Genomic DNA, 26,771 nt, shown 5'->3' with positions numbered 1-26,771 from the left:
ATTCTCTCTTCTATCTCTTGTATTCTGTTGGTGTAGCTTGTGTCTATGACTCCTGATCTCTTTCTTAGGTTTTCTATCTCCAGGGTTGTCTCCCTTTGTTTTGTTTTGTTTATTGTTTATTCTATTTCCATTTTTCAATACTGGATGGTTTTGTCCAATTCCTTCACCTGTTTGGTTTTGTTTCCCTATAATTCTTTAAGGGATTTTTATATTTCTTTTTAAGGGCTTCTGTTTACCTGTGTTCTCCTGTATTTCTTTAAGAGAGTTATTTATGTCCTTAAAGTCTTCCAACATCACCATGAGATGTGATTTTAAATCAGAATCTTGCTTTTCTGGTGTGTTAGGGTATCCAGGGCTTGCTGTAGTGGAAGACCAGAGTTCTGATGATGCCAAGTTGCTTTGGCTTCTTTTGCTTAGATTCTTGCACTTGTCTCTCACCATCTGATTATCTTTGCTCTTAGCTGGTCTTGCTGTCTCTGACAGTGGCTTGACCCTCCTGTAAGCCAGTGTGTCAGGACTTCTATGAGACCAGCTCTCTCCCAGTGTGATTTGGGTACAGAAAGTTGTGGCAAAGGGTCATGTCTGGGCACAGAGGGCGGATGTGGGTTTCTTATATATAGTTTATTAGGTTGTGGTATGTTTCGTTTGTCCTTCATTCTCTGAGTTGCCATAGTGCCAGGTGTTTTCAAGTCCTGTTTGTGTTTTATTACATTTATTGACTTGTGTACATTGAACCATCCTGGCATTTCAGGGATAAAATCAATTTGGTCATAGTGCAGAGTGCATAAGCTTTTTGATGTATGTCTGTATTCCCTTCACAAGAATTTTACTGGGAATTTTTGAATCTCTGTTTATTAGCAATGTTGGCCTGTAGTTTTTTTCCTTCCTCCCCTCCCTCCCTCTGTCCTTCTTCTTCCTTCCTCTCTCTCTCCCTCCCTCTCCCTCCCTCTCCTCTCCCTCCCTCTCCTCTCTCTCTCTCTCTCTCTCTCTCTCTCTCTCTCTCTCTCTCTCTCTCTCTCTCTCTCTCTCTCTCTCTCTCTCTCTCTCTCTCTGTCTCATATCTTTACCTAGTTGTGGTATTAGATGGTACTGGCTTTATAGAGGATATTTGAGAGTGCTTCTTCTGTTTCTAATTTATTTTAAGTGGTTTAAGGATTGGCTGCAAATCTTCTTTGATAGTCTGCTGTAAATCCATTTGGTCCTGTAGTCTTTAACCGGGTCTTTATTATTTCAATCTGTACTGGGAGATCCATAATCATTTTCATGGATCTATTTATGTTGTTGACTTCTTAGTTTAATTTTGGTGGTTTGACTGAATCTAGAAATTTTATTAATTTCTTTTAGGTTTTCCCTACACTCAGGAAATGAGCCTTCCTGGGACCAAGAGCTTCTTCTCCTCCTATTGATGCCAGCCAATGCCATCCTCTGCTACATATGTGGCTGGAGCCATGGATCCCTCCATGGTGTACTGTTTCATGGTTTCATCCCTGGGAGCTGTGAATTCACAGACCACATGAAGCTCAAGAAAAAGGAAGGCCAAAGTGTAAATGCTTCAGTCCTTCTTAATAAGGTAAAACAAAATACTCATGGGAGAAAATATGGAGCCAGAGTGGGGCCACTGAAAAAAAAAGGCCACCCAGAGACTGCCCCACCTGGAAATCCATTTCATATGCAGCCACCAAACCCAATCACTACTGCTGATGTCAAGTGCTTGCTGGCAGGAGCCTATTACAGATATCTTCTGAGACTCTGCCAGAGCCTTACTGATACAGATGAGGATGCTTGCAGCCAACCATTGGACTGAGCATGAGGTCCCCAATGGAAGAGTTAGAGAAAGGACTAAAAGAGCTGAAGGGGTTTGCAACCCCATAGGAAGAACAATAGTGTTTTGTTTCTATTTCATTCACTTCTATTCTGATTTTTTACTATGATTTGCTGTCTACTAATTTTATTGTTTTAGCACTTGCTGACTTGGAACTATGTAGACCAAGCTGGGCTCAAATTCACAGAGATCTGCCTGTCTATGCCTCCTGGGTGCAAGTATTAAAGGTATGTATCATCACAATTGGCTTCAACTAGGCTTGGATTTGGTTTCTTCTTTTACCAAATTGTTTGGTAACAACATTAAGTCAATTCTTTGTGCTCTTTCTGATTATTTTATGTAGACACTTAGAGCTATAAATTCCCTTCATAGGATGGTTTCAATGTGTCCTATAAGGTTCTTACTGTTGTTGTTTTGTGTGTGTGCACACATGCACATGTATGTGTGTGTATATATGTGTGTGTGTGTTGTGTTTCCATTTTCATTTAGCTCCAGAAACTCTTTCCTTTGCCCCCTCATCTCCTGACTCACTCCTCATTTATTAATGAGTTGTTTAACTTCTGAGTTTGTATATTTATCTGGAGATTTGTCTGCTGTCAATTAATTATATAGCATTCGGATAAAACATGAGAAGTTAATTAAATGTTTTTGCATTTGTTATTATTTGTTTTGCGTCTTAGAATGTGGTCTACTTTTAAAATCTTCCATGTACTGCTGAGTAGAATGTATATTCTTTTGTGTTTGGGTAGAATATTCTATAGGAATCTAGGACCATTTAAAGTATGATATCAATTCATTTTTATATTTTTGTTTTTCATTGTTTCCATGACCTACTGGATTAAATGGGTTCTTGAAATTACCTACTATTAATAGGTTGATGTTAATTTGTCTTTAAACAAAGGAGCACACCTTTTATGAAGAAACTTGGCAGCTCAGGGTTTGTTACTTATTTGTTTAGGTGGTAATGTCTTCTTGGCTAATTGTTCCCTTAGTTAGAATGAAGTGTTCCTCTTCATCTTATTAGTTTTAGTTTGAAGTCTAGCTTATCTTATATATATAAATATATATAATAGGAGAAGCAATGCATACTTGGCTTCCTGGTCCCATTTTTCTATAATACTTCAGTTCTTTTACTCTAAAGTAGTACTTATCTTAAAGCTGCTTGTAATAAACAACAAATAAATGGATTTTATTTCTTGATCCATTAAGTCAGCTTGTCCTTTGCTTAGAGAACTGAAGTCATTGATATTTAAATTATTATTGAAATGTAGTAGTAATTTTAGTCATTTGTTAATATTTGGTTGTAGTGTTTGGTATTCAAAAATCATTGTTTAATCTATACACACCAAGAAAACTTTGTGTTTCCATGTTACGTTGTCCTACATGTACTTTATGCTTATGGTAACTAGTAAGATTTTAATGCATACTACCAAACCTCTAAAAGAATCAAGTACTGACAAAAACATATTCATATAGTCTTATACCAAAATGCTTTTAAAAATGTGTACATGTATCTTTCTTTTTAAAATAAAGTTGTAAGAAAAAAAAAGGTAATGTAAAAAAAAAAAAAAACTAGAAGGGAAAAGAAAACCAAAAAATAAATAAATAAAATAAAATAAAGTTGTGCGGCAAAAAACATTGACCCAAACATCAAAAATCAGCGAACAAAGGAAAAAAACACTCCCCCAGAAAAGAGGTGACACTTTTTATCTTTGCAGAAAACATGTTGCACAAATTACATGTATTATTCATGTTTATTTTCATAATTATAAGGTAATATGTGCAAGGTTAAAACATATATGAGTACATAAAAGTAATATAGGATTCTAAAAGGGAACCCTGGTTATCTTTTAATTGTATTCAATTTTTTTTTGATGTAAGGCTTTATTAAAAGCAGTAGAAGAAATTAAAGAGCTTCTGAGAACTATATGCTTTAATAGTTGGATGTAGTGTTTGGATTGTATGCGTATCTGATAGGTCGACTAAGTTTCTGTAGGAGTCATCTATTTTGAGATAACAGTAACTGAAGTCATCCACCAACACTGGATGAGAGCCAGCATGTGATTTTTAGTTAGAGTCATATTTCCTTTAAAAACTGAGATGTCTTTGTGTTTGGTGCATGTTTAGAATTATAATACCCTCTTGTTGGATCTTTTCTGTAATGAGTATGCAATGTCCCTATCTCTTCAGATTAGTTTTGAAAACTATTTTATTGAATATGAAAATAGCTACATAGATTTACTTTTTGGGTTCATTTTCTTAGAATACCTTTTCATAAACTTCAAGTGATGTCCTTGAGAATTCCTGTAAATTTTTTTCTATTGTGGAATGCTGTGTCCAACCCACCCTTGATTTACTGTTCTGGTTTTATTTATTCCTGTGTCCCCAATGGGTGTAGTTAACCTACTCAGACCCAAGTTTTCATCCTTCTGTAGAGAATTGGTGGGTAGAAATTACTTAAATTTTGTGTTTGGTCAAGTTTTTCCTTCTCTATCAATTGTGATAGTTTTGCTGAAGTTTGGAAGGGCATTTGGGGTCTCTCAGAATTTGTAGAATACCAAATCCAGAAACTTCAGGCTTTCAGTCTCCACTGAGAAGTCCTTTGTTATTCTACGAAGCTTCTGACATGGTCTTTTTCCCTTGGAGTTTTTACACTTCCTGTTCTGCACCTTTAGTGTTTTGATTATATATCCTAGGGAATTCTTTCTGGTCCTATTTGGTGTTCTGAATTCTTCTTTTATCTTTTAGGCATAGGCATCCTTTTAGGTTGGGAAAGTTTTCATCTACATTTTTGATAAAAATATTGTCTGTGCCTTTTACCTATATTTATTCTATTTCTACTATTCATAGGTTTGGTCTTTTTGTACTCTCAGATTCTTGGATGGTCTGTACCTACAGGAATTTTTTGTTTTGTTTTCTTTTGATTTTTGAGGTAACATTTTCTTTGAATGAGCTTTCCATTTCTTCCACCTTATCAAGACCTGAAACTTTCCTGTTCAAGTATTTTAATTGGTTAGCTGAGGGTTTTTTGTTTTGGTTTTTTTTTTTTTTTTTTTTTTTTTTTGGTGGCATCTAAAATTTTTATTTTCAGTTTTATTTGTTTGAGTTTTCTTTACTTTGTTTAATTCTCCTTGATGTTATTACTTCATAGTCTTTATTTGCTCATAAACTTTTAAAGTTCTTCAACACATTCTTTAGTTTTATTTTGGAGTCCTCTTCTGCTTCAGAAACTAAACTGCTTTTCTCAAGGCCTATGGCAAAACAGCTGCTGGCTTCTGGAGGTAGTTTAATGTGTAGGTTGTTAATGTTTATGTTTTTGCACTATTGTCTAAGAGCCTGAAGTTATGACTTCTGAAGTATTTCTTGGAATAGATATTTCATCTTGTTTTGTTAAGTTAGTGTTCCATTCTTTGTTTGCTGTTGCCCTCTATGGGTCCTGGCCAAGTGGGTCCCTGGAAGACACTGTTTCTGTGGGACATTGGGAATCAGAAAGGAATGGAGATGGGTTAGAGACTGAAAGAAAGAATGGCAAAGAACAGGGTGACACGGGGTCTACAACAAAAGGCAGAATCACTGAGGGCTAGAGGTGGGCTGGTGTATTATCAGTTTTATAAATCTGTCACTTGATCCTTTCAATGATCCTGTTCGAGGAGTTGAAAATATTATTTCCATTCTGTACAGGTAAGAAGTTTGATATGAGCCATGTTAAACAACTTGCTATTTTCACACTTTGTGTTGGCATTATAATTAAAATCCAAAGTTCTTTCTGATGTACCAAGGGATTTTACATATCAAAATCAGTACTTCATTAAATACTTTTATACATTTTATTATTTCAAAACATCTGTGATGCTTTACTGTGCAAGATTAGTTAATATATATATTTTAGGTGATGTCATACAATCTTTAAAGCATACATCCAAAATAGTATATTTGGTTGTACTGGCCTGCATCTGCAAAATAGTTTATTTGAATTAACAATGCCGAGGCATCTATTAAACTTGCAAGTCCTTCAGCCTTACTATAGACCTACTGATAGATCAATCAGACCCTGAAGCTTTCTTTTTAACAGGTATCTTTATCCTCAAATAAAGTTCTTTTTTTTTTTTTTTTTTTTCTAGCTTTACTTACCATTCCTCAGCTTTAAATTTTTTTTTTTACCTAAAACTCTTGCTTAGTATTTTAGCAGATACTTACTATAAGGTATAACCTCTAAAACATACATTGCTGTTTCCCAACTTATTGCTACAGTTTTAACTATCTTCCCCAATTATTTTACAAAGTCTATAAGTTCTTAAAGGAACTCAAATATAGGGACTATATAAATGGCTAAGGCCCAAAACACTTTCTGATCTTCATGAAGATCATAATATGGCTCCCACATCCTCATTTGGGTACCTTACAACTGCCTATAAATCCAAGTGCAAGGACCCTTTCCTGTGGACTTCCCAGACACCTTCACGCACATGACATAAATACACATTAATAAAAACTTGAAAAGAAAAAGCTTAACAATTGTTTTCAGTAACCATCCTCCTCACATGCTTTAGCACTTAATCTACATTGACTCAATTGTGTTATACTACACAAAACAAAATTACCATGTTCAAGAATCTAAGCTCTTCTTAAGCAGCAAGAACTCTAGCTGATGCATCTTAGTATGCTATTATAAAGTATCGGTAAATGGTCATAAACTACTCTCAGTAAATTAATAATAACAAATTTTAAAATTATCTCAAAAGTGAAAGGACTGATGGATATCAGGTTTCTCAGGTACTATTTTCTACAAAGATATGGAAACCTGGTACCTGGAAAACAGCAAGTACTTCATGTTTGCTAGGTGGAAAACTATGAGCATTTGAAGACAAGGTACTCTTTGCAATATTCAAAAGAAGTTTCAATATGGCATAAATCTCCACTTTCAAATCACTAATTGTCAACCAATTTTATATTAAAGTATTTTAGAGGTTTTATACTAAACATTTCTTGACATTTTTTACCATTAAAAGAGGGTTACTGACATGTATACAGATATTCTTCAAGGTAATTAAAATTTATTGATATCTCAAAAAATGTTATTAGTTATGGCTACTTTAGTCTTACATCAGAAAAGTGTCTAATGCAAGTTTCAAACAACAACAACAAACCCATTATGATTGTGATAAGAAATTTAAAGTGTTGCTAGATACAAGATATAACATCATAGTATTTTATTAAATAAGTATATTTAAAATTAATGTCTTCAAAAACAGTATTTTAATTACATTCAAATTATATCCACTCTATCAACAAACCCATCATTTATTTACAAGGCTAGATATTATAAAACAAGAAACATTTAAACAAGTTTTATTTCTTTAAAAGTTCTTCCAAATTTAGAATCCTGAAAACCTTTCCATCTATACCTTAAAAAAGTATACATTATCAGGAAAATTGTAAGTTTTGAAAGAAATGTAATACACATACAATGAAGCATAATCCACTTTGGCTCAGTTTTATAGGTATGTCTCAACATGTATGAATGAGTGGGTGGGTGTGTAGACATATATGCATTCGTGTCATATATATACTATACTGTAATTTCTAATACAGGCAAAAGTTATAGCTGGTATCTTAAATCAATGCACCAATACATTTTCTCAAAGGAAGTAGAAGAGTTCTTAAGACTTCATGTCAACCCATAATTTTTCACATCTTTGCCCTCAAATACTAAACCAGACATCTGTTTTCTTTTCATCTTTAAATTAAGTTCACTTTTCACATGAATGAAAAGTACTATCAAGCTTGCTCTATTTAAAGCTCAGTAACAAAGACATGTCTGATGTTCTGTCCTGCACTTCTACTTTATCTTCAGAGAATCTCAAAGAAAACCTGTAGCCACTGGTGGTAAAGACATTAAGGAAAGCAACTCTGCCATGGTAAAGAGACAGAGACTTAGCATTAACACAGACTTAGAAAACTAAATGCCCCATTTACGTAAAACAGGTGAGAGAAAGCAAAGAATTATGGGTTGTGTCAGCTTTAATTTCAAAAATATACAGCAACCAAACTATCGATAACTGCTGAGCATTTGTTAAAGCTTGTACGAATTTCCACAAATTTTAGTTATTTTAAATTGGGTTTCTGTAGCAAAACGAAGAGGTCATAATAGTAATAGTTATATGAAAGCTGCTTCATGGGAAAAAATAAAAAGAGAGACAGGACTAGGAATGAAATTAAGCAGTGATCTCATCAAAAGTAGAGAGAAATTACCTTTCTTCAGATTTTATCTCATTCTGTAATCAGAAAAAAATAGCACTCCTTCTGTTTTCTGTTTTTTTTTTTTTTTTTTTATTATATCTCAGGTTGAAAATAACAATGAGTAGCCCTTACGTATACTCGTTCTGTAAGATATAATTTATGTTTCTAGTGTGTTGGCTGTTTTGTTAATGATAATAAACCTAAGAGCTGATGCTTCAAGAATGGGTCTTAGTTATAGTGATATCTTTATGCCTTCCCTGAATTAAAGTCAACAGTAAGGCTGGAGAGATGTCTCAGCTATTAAAGGATAGGCTCACAACCAAAAAGTCAACAGTAAGAGTTTGGCATCTTAGGCAGTGGTGGTGCAAGACTTTGAATCCAGCACTCAGGAGGCAAAAGCAGGCAAGTATCTGTGAGTTCAAGGTCAGCCTGGTCTTACAGAGCTAGTTCCAGGACAGACAAGGCTACACAAAGAAAAAAAACCCTGTCTGGAAAAAAAAAAAAAAGAAAAAGAAAAAGAAAAAAATTTGGTATCAACAGTCATTAACTGAGTATTTTTTTAAATGTTTACATTTAAATTAAATTAAATGCTGTTGTATCAAATACCAAAATTGCTATTTTGTTCATTTGAAACAGATAATTAACAAACATTATATAATAATTTTCTAAAAACCACTACAAAATTTAAATTATCTTTTCCTCTATATGAAGATGATGATTCTTACTCTATGCTAAAAGCACACTCATGGCATACAATACTTCATCAAGGTTTTCAGAAAATCAGTGCATTCTGTAGCTACAACAGGCATAATGCTCTTCCACAGCCAGGAGTTCTGAAAAAGTTAAAAAAAAAAAAAAAAGAAGGTAAATAATCTAAAAGTCATCCTAAAGACACAAATATTGGGAGTAGTGCTCAAACCAAATAGTGTAAGACCTGAATGTCAGTCAGATGTTGTCTTTTCTCCCAATGGAAGACGTTCCCATAACTGGAGCAACTGTTCCCCAACCTGAGGCTCTAGCTCCTAGACAAATCAAAAGAGAAAATAACATTAAAAATATTTTTTAATCAGTAAAAATATATGTAGACTAAAAGAAAAAAACACTTTAAGTTTCACTTCTACAAAGTCGGATCTGCTAATATTAAATGGTAAATACCATTTTTAATTCTCTGCTTTTATAGAGTCAACATTTAAATGTAGAATTCTACTTAATGTGAACAGCTCACACTTTTTGTAATAAACTGGCAAAAAATTTCCATGTAATCTCTAAATTCTGTCTAGATAACAAATTTTATTTGAAATGGAGATTCAACAATAACATTCAATTTGAACTTTTTTTTCTACTTTATTTTAAAAAACAAAAATAAATGTACAAATTTTTAGCATTTTTGCATAAAAGTATAGGAATACATTCACAAAGCTCTGAACAATTTGAACTTCTAAAAGTCTGAAACCTAGAATAAGATGTTTATCTTAAGTGACTTCCTAATCTTTCCTTAGAAATTATTTAACTTTAAATCAAAATCAATAAATTAAAATGTCAGAACATGAATAAAAAGAAGGCCACATTTTTGTCCTCCTGTGGCATGTCTGATACCTCTAAAGAGTAATAGAGCTCAAATCTTTTCCAGGTAGTTTGAAGTAAACGACAATACTTCAAATACATTTATCTGAATGTAATGTGGTAACGCTGACCATGCAATACGCTTCCTTACATGTAAATTGTGATCAAGTGCTTACTGTACTGTTGACAGGAACAGACTACATGACACAGCCAGCATAGCATTTTGGCACTATTTGCTAATTCTCGTAATGCTATAGCTTAAATGTACAAAGGCAGCATCAAAAACGCAAAGGAGCCTGAAATAAAGCAAGCCACTAAAATATTAAAAGGCTGCTATTTATACAATATGTTTAAACAACAAGGAAGCTGACAGTGCTGTCAGTTTGAGACTTCAGTCAAATGACCACAGGATGGTAATCTGTTTGGTTACATGTGTCATTAGACAACAGAAACCTCATGAAGTGACTTATGAAAGATTTCATACAGCAAGAAGCAAAATTTAACAAAATGTTTAAAGAACATATAAGACATTTGGTAGCACACTTTTATATTTTTTATAAACCAAAACCACTGTTGCACATGTGCATAATGGTATCTACAATTTATATTTATACATTTGACCTTTGAGCAGTAACAACAGCAGCAAAATAAAAAAAGTAAGATGCCTGGATATACCTGCCCATCTCGGCTTATTTGTACTTTCTTGTTGTCATTCCAAGGGTTGAGTAAATGGTGTGCAGACTGAAAGGGGAGGCTTTCTTTGCGTATCCATTCCACCTTAAATACTCCGCCCAGTCCAGCTGACCCCCAGTCCTGGCTCTTTTCCCTTCCTATCTCAGAAGACATCCTAGAAAATCCCTGTATAAAAATAAGGGAAAAGGATGCAAGCAAAGATGATGTTAAAATATCTATATTTATCTGATATGGTTAATTATAATTTTAAAGAATTTTAATAAAAAGATACAATTTTAAAATAATTCAAATTTATCAAGAACCAAAAAGAGCCGTTTTATCAAATTTTGGAAGATAAATCAATTCTAGCCTAATGTAATTTCAAATATTAACAGTTTTTTCATAATGTATCAAGAGTTATCAAGTCAGCATTATTATATAAAAATACAATAAGAAAACCTGTACTTTAAAAATTTTATATTTATAAATACTATAACTAAAATAATTCAATAGTTAGCAAGTTCAGATATACATAAATTCAATGTTAAAAAACCCTCTCAGAGATAGCAATGGCTCAGTGGTGAAGAGGTTTAGGTGCTCTTCCAGAGAACCTGGGATCTATTCCCAGCACTCATGTGGTGGCTCATAACCACCTGAAACTCCAGTTCCAGGGGATCTGACGTCCTCCTCTTCTGATCTCCACAGGTACTGCATGCATGTGGTGCACAGACTGACATGCAGGCAAAACACCCATACAACGTAACATAATTTCAATTTTTTTTTTCTAAAAAGAATCAGTTTTTTTGTTGTCAATAACATTTCCAGTCCACATAAACATTTTACAAAGGCAAAGGTTCTTGTGTTTAATCCACTAACAGATCCAAAGTTTCTGTCAGAAGGAAGAACTACTCATCTGGAAACATTCTAGTAAGTCAAGGTAAAGAGGTTCCATTGCCCCTTGCAGAAATGTGAAATAGACCTCACCACCTCTCCCACCACAGACAATTTTACTGGACCCCAATACAATGGAAAGCTAGGCTCTGGTTTTGGTTTTTCTCTGATCTTCAGAGTGTAACCTACAGGCAAAACAAAGCTCAATTTATTGATTCATGATGGCTCACCTGGAAATGTCCAGATCCTTGAACAGAAAATACCAAGTAAACCATGCTGCTCTCCCAAAATGCTCGATTTAGCTTGCGCTCATTACTGGGGGTTGTAGACCAGATACCCTTCTGTTGAGAAATTTCAAGGTTTCTCAAATTGCTACTCTTCATTATGAAGTAACGAATAGGCATGTTTGGTCTTGGTGAAGGAGATTTTGAGCCCTATGAAAGAATGCATAAGTTCTTGACAGGTAACCTGACCAGCCAAAGATAGCAGGCTCTCATAAATAACATCTTGATAAACACATAAATGTTACCAAATATCCAACAAATACAAATTAAATCTCTTATGGTTTAATCAAAAAACCAAAAAGAAGCACTTATTTCCAAAGCATCTAAAATGAATTGCACCAAGAAAGTAACTTTATTAATTTTAATTTACACTTAGAATGAATTTTCATAAAATGTTTTATAAACCTTCCAATTCTGAAAACAAAAACACAATTATTCCAGTTTAGTGCCTTAAGATGATAGAACAGTGTGGTAATCTCACTGAGTTGTAGACTACAGTTTAGGCACCATAGTGACTAGAATGGACATGGCAATGTAAAAAGGAGATGCATAGAGCTCCAAAGAAACTGCACAAGAATCACCAAGACTAAGTGGCTAGGCACAGACCTGATCAATAGTTCAGACAAAATGTGCCAAGAGTAGGCAAAGCCTAGAAGGAAAGCAGCACACTAAATAACTCCCACATCTCACAAGTGGTTGGGAATACTTTGTAATGCACAGTGCATTTGCCCTTAGAAGAGTCAAACCCTAGTACTAGAAAGAATCTCCTAACAGAATAAAAACTTCTCAGAACCTACTTTAGCACTTCTTTTAATCAAACCTCAAAAGGACTAAACTGGCAAGATAGTTCAGCAAGTTGAAGTGCTTGCCAAGAAAACATAACATAAATTTGATCTCTGGAAAACATTGTAGAGGAAGAGAACTGAATCCTCAAAGTTGTCTTCTGACCTACATACAGTTGCCTTGGCATGTGAATACACACATGCACAAGCATGTACATGTACACATACGAATAATATTTTTAAAGTTAAAAAAGTACTAAACTAACTGGCAATTAACCTAGATAGTAGAACAAAATCTAGCACTATTTAAAGGAACACACACAAGAAAATCTAGCAGCCAAACAAATTTATAAGAAATACAAAGAGAGGGAATGTTGTGGTCATAGGAGTAATAGGAGTGGAGAATTTGAAAGGTAGTATTTATGAAATTCTCAAACATAATTAAATTTCAAAATGTCTTCACTAGTGAATTCTACCACAAGCATAAGGAGAAAATAATACCAATTCTGTTGTAAGGGATTTTTGTTGTCAGTGTTGTTAATGAGGAATATTATTTAGTACTCTTTATTTTTCTTGTAGTTTTAAACTCTTGTAGAGTTTTAAAACCAGGTGTAATGGGTTGAATGAGAATGACCCCCATAGGCTCATATATTTCTAAGCCTTGTGTCTTAGTCAGGGTTTCTATTCCTGCACAAACATCATGACCAAGAAGAAGGTTGGAAAGGAAAGGGTTTATTCAGCTTACATTTTCCACATTGCTGTTCATCACCAAAGGAAGTCAGGACTGGAACTCAAGCAGGTCAGGAAGCAGGAGCTGATGCAGAGGCCATGGAGGGATGTTCCTTACTGGCTTGCTCCCCTGGCTTGCTCAGCCTGCTTTCTTATAGAACCCAGGTCTACCAGCCATCTATCATCTATCATCCACAATGGGCTGGGCCCTCCCCCCTTGATCACTAGTTGAGAAAATGCCTTCCAGCTGAATCTCATGGAGGCATTTCCTCAAGGGAGGCTCCTTTCTCTGTGATAACTTCAGTTTGTGTCAAATTGATAGAAAACCAGCCAGTACACCTAGTCACTCGTTGGTAGACTGTTTGAAAAGGATTAGCTGTATTAGGCGTGGCTTTGTTGAAGGAAATGTGTAACTGGGGATGGATTTTGAGGCTACAAAAAATAAACCATGCCAGGCCATTTCTCTCTTTTCAAGCTACCTTTGGTTCAGGATATAATGTTCTCAGCTACCACCCCAGTACCTTGCCCACCTGCAACCATGTTCCCCACCATGATTATAATGGACTAATCTTCTGAAATTATAAGCAAGTCCCCAATTAAATGGTTTCTTGTTAAGAGTTGCCTTTGCCATGGGGTCTCTTCACAGCAGAACAATAACGAGGCATTCAAATATGTGAGCCTGTGGGGGTCATTCTCATTCTAACCATTACACCTGGTTGCAAAACTCTATAAAAGTAACACAAGAAGAAAAGAATACCGAATAATACATGAATAACATGAACAGCACTAATAAAGAAAATCAATTACATTTATCTACAGAAGTTATAAAACAGGCATGAAAATACCATCACAGCTATTCAGGAGGAAAGGTGACTGGTAGATATCAAAGACTAACTGACTGTAAGCCTCACAGTTTACATATTCAAGTCAGTGTATGATTGGCAAAAGAAAAATAATTATCAATGAGACTCAGTAGAATCCAATAAAAAGATCAAATATTTATGATCAAAATGTGACAAATTTGCCAAAGTAATTTAAGGAGAGGGTAATTTTTTGAAAAATGATGCTAAAATAATTGTATAAATAATAATAAAACCCTCCCATCTGTATCATCTGAATTAACTTGAAACAGCATCATAAGAGTTCTGATTGTAAAATTCCTAGAAGAAAGCAGAATGCTTTTCTTATGTTGCATTACCCAAAAATTTCTCAGTACACAAAATATACAAATCATAAGAGAAAAAAAAATCTTGAGGAAAAGATTCAATCAGAACTAGAAAAGTCATAACACATGACTTTAACTCCAACACTAGCATTCTGATCTCTGTGAGATCAAGGACAACCTTGTTCTGATAGCAAGCTGAAGGCCAGCCAGGACTACACAGTGAGACTGTCTCAAAACTGACAAACAACGCTATAAATAGCTGATCTTCAAAAGAAGGTTACAGAAGCAAACTGTAGGTTAGGAAAGGAAAGCTTCAAAGCATGCTAAAACAAATTCCCAGATACATAGTAAGTTCTTACAAGTTAATTTAAAAAAGATAACCAATAAAGACAGCATAAAATGAATAAAAGTTTGAATAAATAATTCTCCAAAGGGTATATACAGAACGGCATGTGAGCATGATGCTGAACAGCATGACATAAACACTCAGAAAATGCAGAGTGACTTAACTGTAAAACAAAACGATCATCAAGATGAAACAAAGAAAATACTTATAGATTGTTGTAAAAACTGTTAATTAATTCAGGCATTTTGAAAAGCAGTGGAGGAGTTACTATACAACCTACAGCCCTCCATTCCTAAGTATTCAACCCCAAATTAAAAAACAAAACAAACATATATACAAAGGCTGCACTCAAATATTATAACACCATTATTAAAAATACAAAGTACAATAACTCAAATGTCCACATCAACTGATAAATGGGTAAAAAAATAATTGTAACATGTCCATACAATGGAATAGTATTCAGAGAAAAAAAGTAATTGCTACACCCAACAGTGTAGATTGGTTTTAAAGCACTGAATTAAGTAAAATAAGACACAAAAGCACGATTCCACTTACAAGGTATTTAGGAAAATGAGTAGTGATGACTGGGGTACAAAGGTAATAGAAATGCTGATTTCAGCTATGGTATCAATACACAGTTATATACATTTGCCAAAATCACTAAGTTGTTTAGTTTAAACTGATAATCTTTCTATTACATATATTGTGTGTGTGAAGAGGGGTTTGCTCATATCAAGCACATTCATGTAGAAGTAGAAAGATAACCTGTGGGACTCCAGTCTCTTACTCAACAGTCAGGTCCCAGGAATCAAACTTAAGTCAGAAAGTACTTTCACCCTCTGAGCCATCTCAATAGCCCATAAACTACTAAGTTTTTTTGAACAATGTATACCTTAGTAAGGGGGTTTAAATACTCCCATACAGGAAATAAAGCCTAAGAATACAAATGTACTTTCTTCTTACCTAACAAGTGTTCAGCAGACACTGTTCATCAAAACACAAGCATGGAACTCACAATCATACTCTTATTCATATACCAGTACCATGAATAAAAAAAACACATATAAACATGTGAAACCACTCACATCATAAGTTTTAAAAGACAGTTTCCAATTCCATATCAAAATTTTGTCTTCTATACCCTATATGTCCTTTATTTTATGTGTTTAAAATAGTCATTGACCCACAGAAAACACTTGAAAGAAGTATAAAACAAAATTAATATCAAGGTAGTACTCTTGTTTGAACTAAAAACGTTTAAAGATATAAAGAAGAAAAATAGGCAGCATAGCTATATGACATCAATAAGTAATCAGAGTAAAATATAGTGTTAGTATTGAGAACGCAGACCAGTTACAAATTTACACAGGCTTATAATTCTGTATAACAACATCTGTGACCTGTGCTACAAACCTGCTCCTAGCACACTGTAGCTGCCCTACCTTTCCTGAGGACGGAGGAGAGGGGCTAGCACAAGGACTTGGGTAACTGCTGCTGTCTGTCGATTTCACAGATGATTGATCTGACCGGTCATCAGTGCTCCGTTTAGGGTGTAAAATTCCTCTATCTTTGTACTTCTGAGGTGGATGTAAGGCTGGAGATGGAGATTTCATCAGTACTCTTGAGCAAGAAGAAGCACAGGTCAGTTATATATAAGTTTATAATACAAAGAGAATGCTATTTCCATCCAAAATCCCAATGACATACAATGTATGGAACAGTTTTAAGGAAAATTCATTTTTCTATTATTCATCAAAAAGAAAGAACAAATAAAAATGGAATAGGAGTATAACTTAGTGATAAAGCACTGCCTAAAGCCCTGGGTTTGATCCCTAGCATCAATAAATAAATAAAATAATATATAAATAAACTCAGAAATAAAAGAGTCGAGGGGTGGGGCGACAGCTCAGTTAGTAGAGTGCTTATTGTATGTTGTGGTTCAAATGTAAAACGTCATCATTGGCTCCTACATTTGGCCACTGGTACCCAGCTGGTAATCCTGTTCAGGAACAGCTAGAGCCTTACTGGAAAAAGTAAACCACCGGAGGCAAGCTCTGAGGCTTTATTGCCTCCGTACACTTCTTGTTCTTTGATGAAATGTGAATAGCTAACTTCCTGTTCCTACTTCAATGCCTGCCATGCCTTTCCTCCCTGTTGCCATGTCTTCTACACCAGGACTGGCAAGCTGCCTTTTATCACGTGTTTTGTTAAGTATTTTGTCATGTATGAATATTCTGTCAAGTATTTTACCATGGCAACATAAAAGAAACTGACATACCATGTAATAATGAGAACCTGAATTCTATCCCTGGTAAAAAGATAGAAAGCTGGGTTCAGCAGCACATCTATAATCTCAGAACTAGGGTGCCAAAGAAAAGCAAATTCTTGGCTCTTGCTTCCCAGCTACCCAAATATGTAAGGTCTAATTCACTGAGAGCTAGTGTCTCTAAAATGAAGGGGGAAAGCTACTAAGGAAAACATCCAATTTCAACTTCTGATATTTGCACGCACATGTACATACACGCCGCACATGCACACACCAATTCCACCCCCTCAAAAAACAAAAAACAAACAAAACAAACAAACAAAAAAACCAAATCCACAGACTATAATGTACATTTAAAATCTGAAATAAATCACATTTTGAAAAATCAGAAATGGTATTATATAAAACACTACTAAAAATTATACTGTGCTAACATGGGAAGAATACTGGACTAGTGCAGACAGAAATCTATATAGTACAACAACAATAACTGTACAGCTATCTAGCATATAATCCTGTACATGTCTCTGAACTTTAAAATACTGGTTAAATTAAAAGTTTATCGTAATTGTTTTCTTTTTATATTCCAGGTTTACATTAAAAAATTACATTTGATAATTGCTATGGTTTGAATGTTATATAAAAGTAATTAGTTGAATATTTTGAATAAATAAAAGGTTATCTTAGATGAACTCTAAGAGTTTTAAAATTCTATACATACCATAAATATATCATTTAAGATTTTAATTTTTACAAAGTGTATAGTATGTATTCTGTAGTACAATCAGATGGTACATTCTGCTTGCAGTGTAAGGTTTCTAATACCATCTAAAAACACTCTTGCAAAAACAAGAGATATAATCAAATCAGGAGAGCATACTATTAATTCACAGAGCATAAACAGGGTGTAAGATTAAATGATGTAATCTGGAAAAAGGCATGCCCAATATGCTGGGCATCTCACAGTAGCACTGACCTAATCTCTTCTAAAAGGTAAAAGGAAATATTCTGTACAGCAATATTTTAAAAAAACAAAAACAATACACTCTTAACACCCTACCAAGTTCAAAACCAGGATTTAAATAAATCTACATATCTGGCAAGTGAAAATTTGCAGTTTTGTTAGAATGAAAAAAAAAATGTGTTTTCTTCCCTGCTGTCCTCACATGGAGCAGGCATGCAGTGCGTCACTGACAGGCAGCATGCTCTTCGGTGGGAATGCTAGCTGGTACTATGACACCAGGTAGTGGTAAGGCAGCTGCTCTTTAAACAGCACTGCCAGCTAGGCATCTAGGAAAAATGTCATCTGCCCCATGTCCACTAAGATGTATCATTTTAGAATTTGCTATCTTTCAAGGAGACCTCAAATTTATAAATTTTGGTTATGCAACATTTAATGACTAGCTTCATTAAATCATAAGCACCTGCTTAAAATCATGTTTATACCCTTAGTAATTACAGGAAATTATCTTTAATAAACTTCATTTTACTGTGATCTTTTACGTACCCTACATTATATGTGATTATGAAATAGTATAACTAGTTCACTGTCCTGGAGAAAGTGTACCCATTTAAAAAATATTGCAGATTCACCTTTCTGTAGTAGTAGATCCATCAGCAAACTCAGCGTCAGCTGAACTTTTCCTACTATTATTGGATCTCCAAGATGAAGCCAAAGGAAGTTCTTCTGAAGACATGGGTCTTGGCCTCTGGCCAATTCCAGATGGCTGCTGTAAACCTGCAGACTGTTCTTCAGTGCTCAAAACAGCTATAATTGCTCGTATGGTAGCTTCATCAACTTGAGACCAAGGTTTAGATGGCGCTCTCATTCTGCGTAAAAACAAGCTATGCCACTTCTGTCTGAGCTGTAGCAATAAACTGGCGGCCTGTAGTCAAGTCAAATATAAGCAAAATGTGTATTACATTTGTAAGAAGTGTCCTTATATTAGTTATGGTCTACATCTGTCTCTAAGAACTATGTTACATTCAATATACTTTTCTATCATCTCATTCATTCTGTTTCAGACATGAAAGTTTAGCCATCGTATTCTAGGCACTACTGATGCAGAATGAACAAAACAGCAAATACAGGGAACAGTAAACGCTGCAGGTACGGCATGTACAGCACGAAGGTAAATAAGGAAAAGCACACTGAGCATCGACAGACCTTCCACGGTGACGCCCGGGAAGCAAACAGATGCACAAGATCTAATATAGGGATAGACTTGAGACACGTAAGTGCTCTCAGTTCTAAATCTACACAGAACAGTAAGTTAGCAGAAAGTATGCAGAGTGAGAATGAAGCAAAGAGCAAGGCACATAGTAGAAAACTGAAAACACAAGCACCTAAAATGTAAAGAAATGACTACAAAGGCAGAAGAATGAAAAAGGGTTTACGTAAGACAAAAAAATCTGGAGCGGGATTGAGGAGAAAAAAAATGGGGAATGCAGGATTGAAATGGGAGTCGGTACTCAGTAGCAGCAAGTGTGAGAGCAACTGTCAAAGACAGACTGGTGTGTAACACGGAAGGTACAGTGGCCTTTGGCAAATGCAGTTTGACTGGTGTGAAGGGAAGTGACACTGCAGTATGCTTACATAATAAATACATGAAAAAATAGAGCAGCGGTCAAGAGTAAACCTACCCCGTGCTGACCACTCACAGCTTGGTTGCCCCCCTCCAAATGAACAGAGAATGATTATTTAAAAAAAAAAAAAGACCTACAATGAAAAAAGGTCTTTTGTCAAGACAATTTTGTCAAGAAAATCTTAAATATGAATTATAAAATTTTATCTCTCCCAATTCAGTTATGAAAACAGAAAAAGAATGAACTCACATCTTTCTCCAGAAATGGTGAAAATAAACGGAGCTCTGTGTTCAATCCTCAATATTTCATATATCTAGAAATGCTAAAATGCTGCGATAGCTGAGATGGCTTTGACCCCTGTAAAACTCACACTGAAACAATGCAAGTGCACCGGATGGTGAGACCTTCCGGAGATGGCAATGACTACACAGTTCTGAAGAGACTGAGAGGGAGTCTGTCATCTTTGTCCTTCAGCTGGCCGTCATGTATGGGCACACCATTCTTCACCACTGGGCAGAGTGTAAGGTGTCTTCTGGCAAAAGGAGTAACCTTCACCAGCACCCTGATCTTAGACTGAATACCTGCTGGTAAAAATTACCCAGCCCATGCTACTTTGCTATAGCAGCAGAACTGGAAGGAGATAATAGCCGCATCTATGTTGTTCTGCATCCTCTGATAGAAAAACATGGTGACAGAATGCATGAGGGGTCTATAAAAACTGAAAACCAAGTTACAGGTATTTTTAATATTAAAGAATCAATATTGAAGATAAAAATTTTAATATGCTATCTCAATTCACATCGACTTTATGCCCTGTTATAAACAACTTACCTCTGGCTCTAATTTGAAGTTAAGCCATTCATCAAGTTTCAAAGCAGCCAAATTGGCAGTAGTCCTGTCTTCCATCTCACTGTCACTGCTGTCATTTGGAATGCCATCCGCTGTCACAACACACGTGGGACAATTAACCACTTTATCTGATATTACAAAGTGGCAGAGAGCAGAACAGATACTCCACTTGTGGGAAGGTCATCTAATCAACTCGAGCATAAACCTAATCTAAATATGTAAAATTCAAGCAAACAAGAAGACTCAGCACTGCACAAGTCTTGTCTGACGCCCAGAACCAATGCAGGAAGAAAAGACTCCCAAAATATGCCCAATCCTTATGACAGATATCAAAAGGTACTACTGAATTTAATACAGGTGTAGATAAATACAACATACTGAACTTTCTGAAAGAATTTTAATTAAAATAAAGAGTTGCATTCAAAGACGAATATAAGATAACTCCTAAATTTTAAAAACAGGGACAATTATCAAATAATATTTTAGTAATATAATGGCAGCAAAGCATTACAGGTAGGTCTTTCACTAACATACTAACTCTACTGGTAAACAAAAATGCTAAATATAGTGTAAATGTAATTAAGACTTATATTGAAGAAGATATAGAATATACCCAAAACTTAAAAATTCCAAATTTAAAAGGCATCTTTAAGCATTCTAGAAAATGATACATAAGTACTATTTAATAAGTAGTACAGATAAAAGAGAAACACTCCCAAAATGGGGAGGGAAATACTTTAATACAAATCTACCCCACTGAGAAAAATAAAAATTAAAATACAGAAAGCAAAACCAGTATTTAGCACTGCAACAGAAAAATTACATTTCTCAGCTCTGAAAGTAAATAGTATAAGATTAATCAATCTAAATATACAGTAATCTAAACAACTTAAAATGTGGTTGAAAAGGATAAAAACTTTAAAGCTATAAAGCCATTTTCCTAGGTTGGCAGGATTCATATTGTGAAAATGACTATATTATTAAAAGCAATATATAGATTCAATGCAATCGTTATCAAAATTTCGAACACATTCAGCACAGAGCTAAGCTAAAAGAAAAAGTTCTAAAATTAATATGAAAATGCATACACATACAAGCAGAACAAAACAATCAAACTTGTATAACAAAGCTGCTTTAAGCAGAAAGAGCACAGCAGATTTTAACGTTACTTAATCTGAAGCCATAGTGACAAAGGAAGACATGTAACAGATGACTAATGGATGCCACAGATGACCCAGAGATAAACCCAAACAGCTATGGACACCTAATTTTTGACAAAGGTAAGAACAACAGCAAAGAAAGAAACAAAAACCCACCAAACCTCACAGGGAGAAAAAAAAAAAAACCTTTGCAACAAATAGTACTTACAAACTTGATTACATACTTACAGAATGAAATTAGATATATTTCTCTCACTCTTAACTTAAAACAAAAACACTTAGAATGATAAAGAAAATCACAGGGAAAACACTTCAAGACATATGCCAAATTCCTGAACAGAATCCCCATAGCACAGGAAAAAAGCCTCAGAAACTGAAAACTGTGACTACATAAAAAGTTTCTGCATAGCAAAACAAATTATCAAAACTAACAACCTTCAGAAGAGCTCAATTTCTAAAATAAATAACTGTAAAAATTAAGCAAAATCCAAATTACTGCAGATCAATATTGGCCTATGATCTTAAAGTTCTCAAAAAAGCAACATAAATATGCTAGTTCCTTCCAGCCCATAACTTGGCCAGGAGGCCCATCACAACCAGGCTCATAGGGGAGAAACTCACCCCCTACCCCTCCACCACTCCCCACTCCTCCCCAACCCCCCACCCCTAACCCCCCCCAACAACAGGCCTAACTAGGACTCCCACAGGGAAGTCATTAAAAGACTTCCAAACTAAAGCAGCCCAGGGCTAGATGATTTTGGTATAGATTCAGATCATCAAAGAAGACCTAATACTAATACTTCTCAAACTAGTCCACAAAAGAGAAACAGAAAGAATTCTACATAATTCATTCTATGAAGCCAGTTATTCTGATATCTAAATCACACAAAGACTCAACAAAAAAAGTTCAACAAATTTTGCTTATGAATATCAATGCAAAAATACTCAATAAAATTCTAGCAAACGGAATCCAAGAACACATCAAAACCATCATTCACAAAATTCTATGGTTCAATATACAAAAGTCCATCAACGTAATCCACTATATAAAGAAGCTCAAAAAAAAAAAAAAAAAAAAATCACAGGATCTTATCATTAGAATCTGAAAAAGTCTTTGACAAAATACAATGTCCCTTATGTTAAAAGACTTGGAAAGAACAGAAATTCAAGGCACATACCTAAACATAATACAATATCAAATTAAATAGAGAGAAATTTGAAATAATCCCACTAAAATCAGGGACAAGACAAGGCTGTTCACTCTCTCCCTATTTATTTAATACAGTACTTAAAGTTCTAGCTAGAGCAAATAGACAACAAAAGGAAGTCAAAGAGATACAAACTGGTAAGGAAGAAGTCAAGGTATTACTATTTGCAGATGACATGGTAGTATATATGTAAGCAACCCAAAAAAATCTACCAAGAACTCCTACAGCTGATAGGTAACTGCTGCAAAGTTGGTGGATGTAAAATTAACTCAAATCAGTAGCTTTCCTCTACATGAAGGATAAATGGGCTAAGGAAGAAATTAGAAAAACAACCCCCTTTTACAATACTCACAAATAATATGAAACATCGTGGTTTGACTCTAACCAAGCAAGTGAAAGATCTGTATGACAAGAACTTCAAGTCTCTCAAGAAAAAAATTGAAGATCTCAGAATATGAAAAGATCTTCCATGCTCATGAATTGGTAGGATTAACATAGTGAAAATGGCTACCTTACTAAAAGCAATCTACAGATACAATGCAATCCCCATCAAAATTACAAATCAATTATTTACAGAGTTAGAAAGAGCAATTTGCAAATTCATTTGGAATAACCAAAAACCCAGGATAGCAAAGACAATTCTTAATAATAAAAAGAACTTCTGGGGGAATCATCATCCCTGACCTCACGCTGCATTACAGAGCAATAATGATAAAAACTGTATGATATTGGTACAGAGACAGGAAGGTAGATAAATGGAACAGAACTGAAGACCCAGATGCCCAAAAGATGCTCCAACATATAATAAAGACATGTGTTTCACTACATTCATAACAGCTTTATTTATAACAGCCATAAGCTGGAAAGCCCAGATGTCCCTCAATTGGAAGAATGGCTACAGAAAACATGGTTCATTTCCACAGTGGATTACTACTCAGCTATTAAAAACAATGACTTCGTGAAATTCACAGGCAAATGGATGGAACTAGAAAATGTCATCCTGAGTGAGATAACCCAAACTCAAAAGCACATACATGGTATGTACTCACTAATAAGTAGATATTATCCTCAAAGCTCAGAATACCCATGATACAACTCACAGACCATATGAAGATTAACAAGAATAAAGGCCAAAGTGTGGATGCTTCAAACCCACTTAGAAGGAAGAACAACATAATCATGGGAGAAAGTTACATGGGTTGGAAAGGGAAGAGGAAAGAAAAAGATGGTGCAGGACCAGGTATTGGGATAGACAGGAGAGAGGTTTAGAGGGCCAGGAGAATGAATAAAAATAGGTAGCATTGGGGATGGGGGGCATGGTAAACCACTAGAATGTCTCAGATGCTTTGGATGTTAGAGGCTCCTAGGACCCAATGGGGATGACACTAGCAGAATTACACAACAGCGGGAACATTGAGCCTGAAGAGGCCACCTCCAATAGATAGGCATGGCCCCAGTGGAGAAACGCGGCCACCCATCTAAAAATTTTAACCCAGAATTGTCCCTGTCTAAAGGAAAGGCAGGGAAAAAAATAGAGCAGAGGATAAAGGAAAGGGTATTCAGAGACTGCCTCATAGTAATAAAATTAAAATATAATTCAACTTTTATAGAAAAATAGCAGTATCTAAATTAAGTAAATGGGTAAAAGATGAAATAATTCAATAAGAAATACATGACTATAAGGAGACTTATCGCTTGAAATAAAGAAAAGCAAACAGAACCAAATGTTCAAAGGAAACCTTTTATTTTTCAAATAGCATTCTAAAAACCCCTCAAAACAAAAAATGAAGAAAGAAAGAAAGAAAGAAAGAAAGGAAGGAAGGAAGGAAGGAAGGAAGGAAGGAAGGAAGGAAGGAAGGAAGAAAGAAAGAAAGAAAGAAAGAAGTGTTTACTTTGAATGGCCTGGATATAAGGAAGAGTCATAACATTTACATGCTTTTTATAAGTAATTACTTGATAAATTTTAAAGCAATAAAATTATTAAATAAATGACAAAAGGGAACAATAGCAATGAACCAAAACTCCCACCATAGCTATTCTCTTAGGAGTTACCTGCCATGATTTTTTGTGTGTGGGGCTGAAATGGTAACTCTATGTGTAGCCCTGACTAGAACTCACTGTGTAAACCAGACTGGCCTTGAATTTACAACACTCCCGATGCCTCTGTCACTGCAGGGTTAGAGTATCAAGGGCGTATACAGGGCGCATACTGTACTGGGCTCCTGTCATGTCACTGACACTGCTCCTGTCATATTGTCAAAACCCAACTTACAAATTTCAGTCTATATTTTTTCATTCAAATAACAGTTAAAAGAGCCAACCATTTAAAAAAAAATTACCTTCAACACTTTCTTCCTCTCCTCTAAAAACCTTCTCATGTCTTTAAAATATTTACAATCTGATAGCTCTGAACTGTGCACTTCCCACGCCTCTTTCCTGAACTCTAATAGACACAGACAACTGAACACATTCTAAAATCACTTCACTTTGGCTCTCCTAATCATCTCAGCCTTAAACATCTAAAAAGACCTCTTGTTTTATAATGTACACAACTCCTAGGTTTTTTCTACAGTCCTTCTAGTTCTTCAATTTCAAAAAGTGGTAGCATGAGCTGGAGAGACAGCTCCATGGTTAAGAATGGTCAGTGCACAATCCCAATGACACACAGTAACAAACCAGGTGTTTTGCCCACAAGAGAATCATGGCGACCTGCTGGCTCCCAGCCTAGCAGAGAAAGCACAAGCTGCAGGTGCAGGGGAGCCTGGCTCACAGGAACAGGCAGAATGAGTGACAGATGAAGACACCTATGCTATCTTCTAACATTCTCCCAACACTTTTACATTTATCATATTCGTATATACCCCCAACATACAAAATAAACAAAATGGGCATCATTACTCAACAACCTATTATAACAAAAAACTGAAAATGTAAAAAGTAATAGCATTAGAAATATAAAATATATAGGTAAAAAAACATAAAATATAAAGTATTTGAAAATATTAGTTACTTTTAAAAATTATCTTTATTTATATTATCATTTAAACAAGCAGAAAACAAACATCTTCCCATCAGTAATATTAATAAAAATAAACCAACAACCTGTTAACTGAAAATAAATTTCAACAAAAGTGAAATACATTACTATTTCCTGTCTCAGTACACTAAATACACAAAATACACTTTAGTATTTCCTAATTGACTATCAAATACACCTTAGTACTCCCTAACTACCTCATTATATCAAACATTCCTTTGTATTTCCTAATTACCTCACCTTGTCAAATATAACTCAGTACGTTTTGTCTCATGTTATAAACAAACTACACAGATTTTTGTATTTTTATGATACTTAGTTTCTTTCATACAGATTTTTACTTCTTCATACCACATTTACCTCTAAAGGATGAAGGCTCCTGAAGAGCGTTACTTGCCAGTCTCGCTGGTCCACAGAACACCAGGACAGTAACAGGTGTCACTGCTGAACAACATCTGATGTTAGCAATTCTATGAGCTCTGGTCATTTCATCATAAATAAGCCAATCTGTGGGCAAAGCCTGAATCGCTGCAGCCTGACCATTGGCTGGAGGAATCTAGTAAGACAGTTAAAAAAAAAAAAAGTTAATCCTTTAATTTATTGGAAATACTTTAAATTCTTTAGTAAAACAGATAATGCACATTAGTAACTCAAAAACTGAAACAATCCTTTGCTCTTCTGGTTAATACATATTCCCTTACTATTTTTGCAATGTATTTTATTACACACATTTTCCAAATTCTTTTGCTAAAGCAGAGGTAGTTGAGTATTTTTGCTTATCTTCACTACCACAAGGTCTAAGAGCATTAAAAATGTTTACCTTTTTGTATTGAGGCTGACTGAGAACTGAAGTAGGATGAAAGCGGACTTTTTTTTCCTTGGGCCCTGTCAACACTACATTCTCTCTGTCCACATGGACTAAATTAGGATACATGCCTGCTACCAACGCAGCTTTAACAACAGCCCAGTTCTCGGAGTTTGTGTTAACATCCCGAATGTCACCACCACCTCGAGCTCTAACAAAACCTAGGTGGACAAAAAAAGCACACTAATCTTTTCTATTATGTGAAGGGCACTTTAACACTTATGCACATTTGACAACAAAAACTGTAAGCACATATAAATTTAGTAATATCTAACTCCATGATTAATACTATCCAGGCTGGCA

At 35.0% G+C, this 26,771-nt stretch overlaps 1 protein-coding gene across 1 annotated transcript in view; it reads right to left on the bottom strand.

The window, feature by feature from the left end:
* Nucleotides 1-7,008: 7,008 nt before the first annotated feature.
* YTHDC2 (YTH N6-methyladenosine RNA binding protein C2) overlaps nucleotides 7,009-26,771 on the bottom strand; it is a 64,702-nt gene continuing 44,939 nt past the window's right edge. Inside the window, exons 22-30 of the mRNA XM_080919744.1 lie at nucleotides 26,424-26,629; nucleotides 25,964-26,159; nucleotides 20,181-20,290; nucleotides 18,357-18,649; nucleotides 15,940-16,117; nucleotides 11,419-11,622; nucleotides 10,301-10,483; nucleotides 8,997-9,084; nucleotides 7,009-8,895 (exon numbers count right to left, since the gene is read on the bottom strand). Of these exons, the coding sequence (XP_080775870.1) occupies nucleotides 9,004-9,084; nucleotides 10,301-10,483; nucleotides 11,419-11,622; nucleotides 15,940-16,117; nucleotides 18,357-18,649; nucleotides 20,181-20,290; nucleotides 25,964-26,159; nucleotides 26,424-26,629 (1,451 nt within the window). The 3' untranslated portion in view covers nucleotides 7,009-8,895; nucleotides 8,997-9,003. The remainder of the gene's footprint in view (nucleotides 8,896-8,996; nucleotides 9,085-10,300; nucleotides 10,484-11,418; nucleotides 11,623-15,939; nucleotides 16,118-18,356; nucleotides 18,650-20,180; nucleotides 20,291-25,963; nucleotides 26,160-26,423; nucleotides 26,630-26,771) is intronic.

Source organism: Micromys minutus, assembly GCF_963924665.1.
Source record: "Micromys minutus genome assembly, chromosome: 8".
NCBI classification, from domain to species: Eukaryota; Metazoa; Chordata; class Mammalia; order Rodentia; family Muridae; genus Micromys; species Micromys minutus.
Note: the sequence above shows the minus strand (reverse complement) of the source record. Positions and strands in the feature narration are given on the sequence as shown.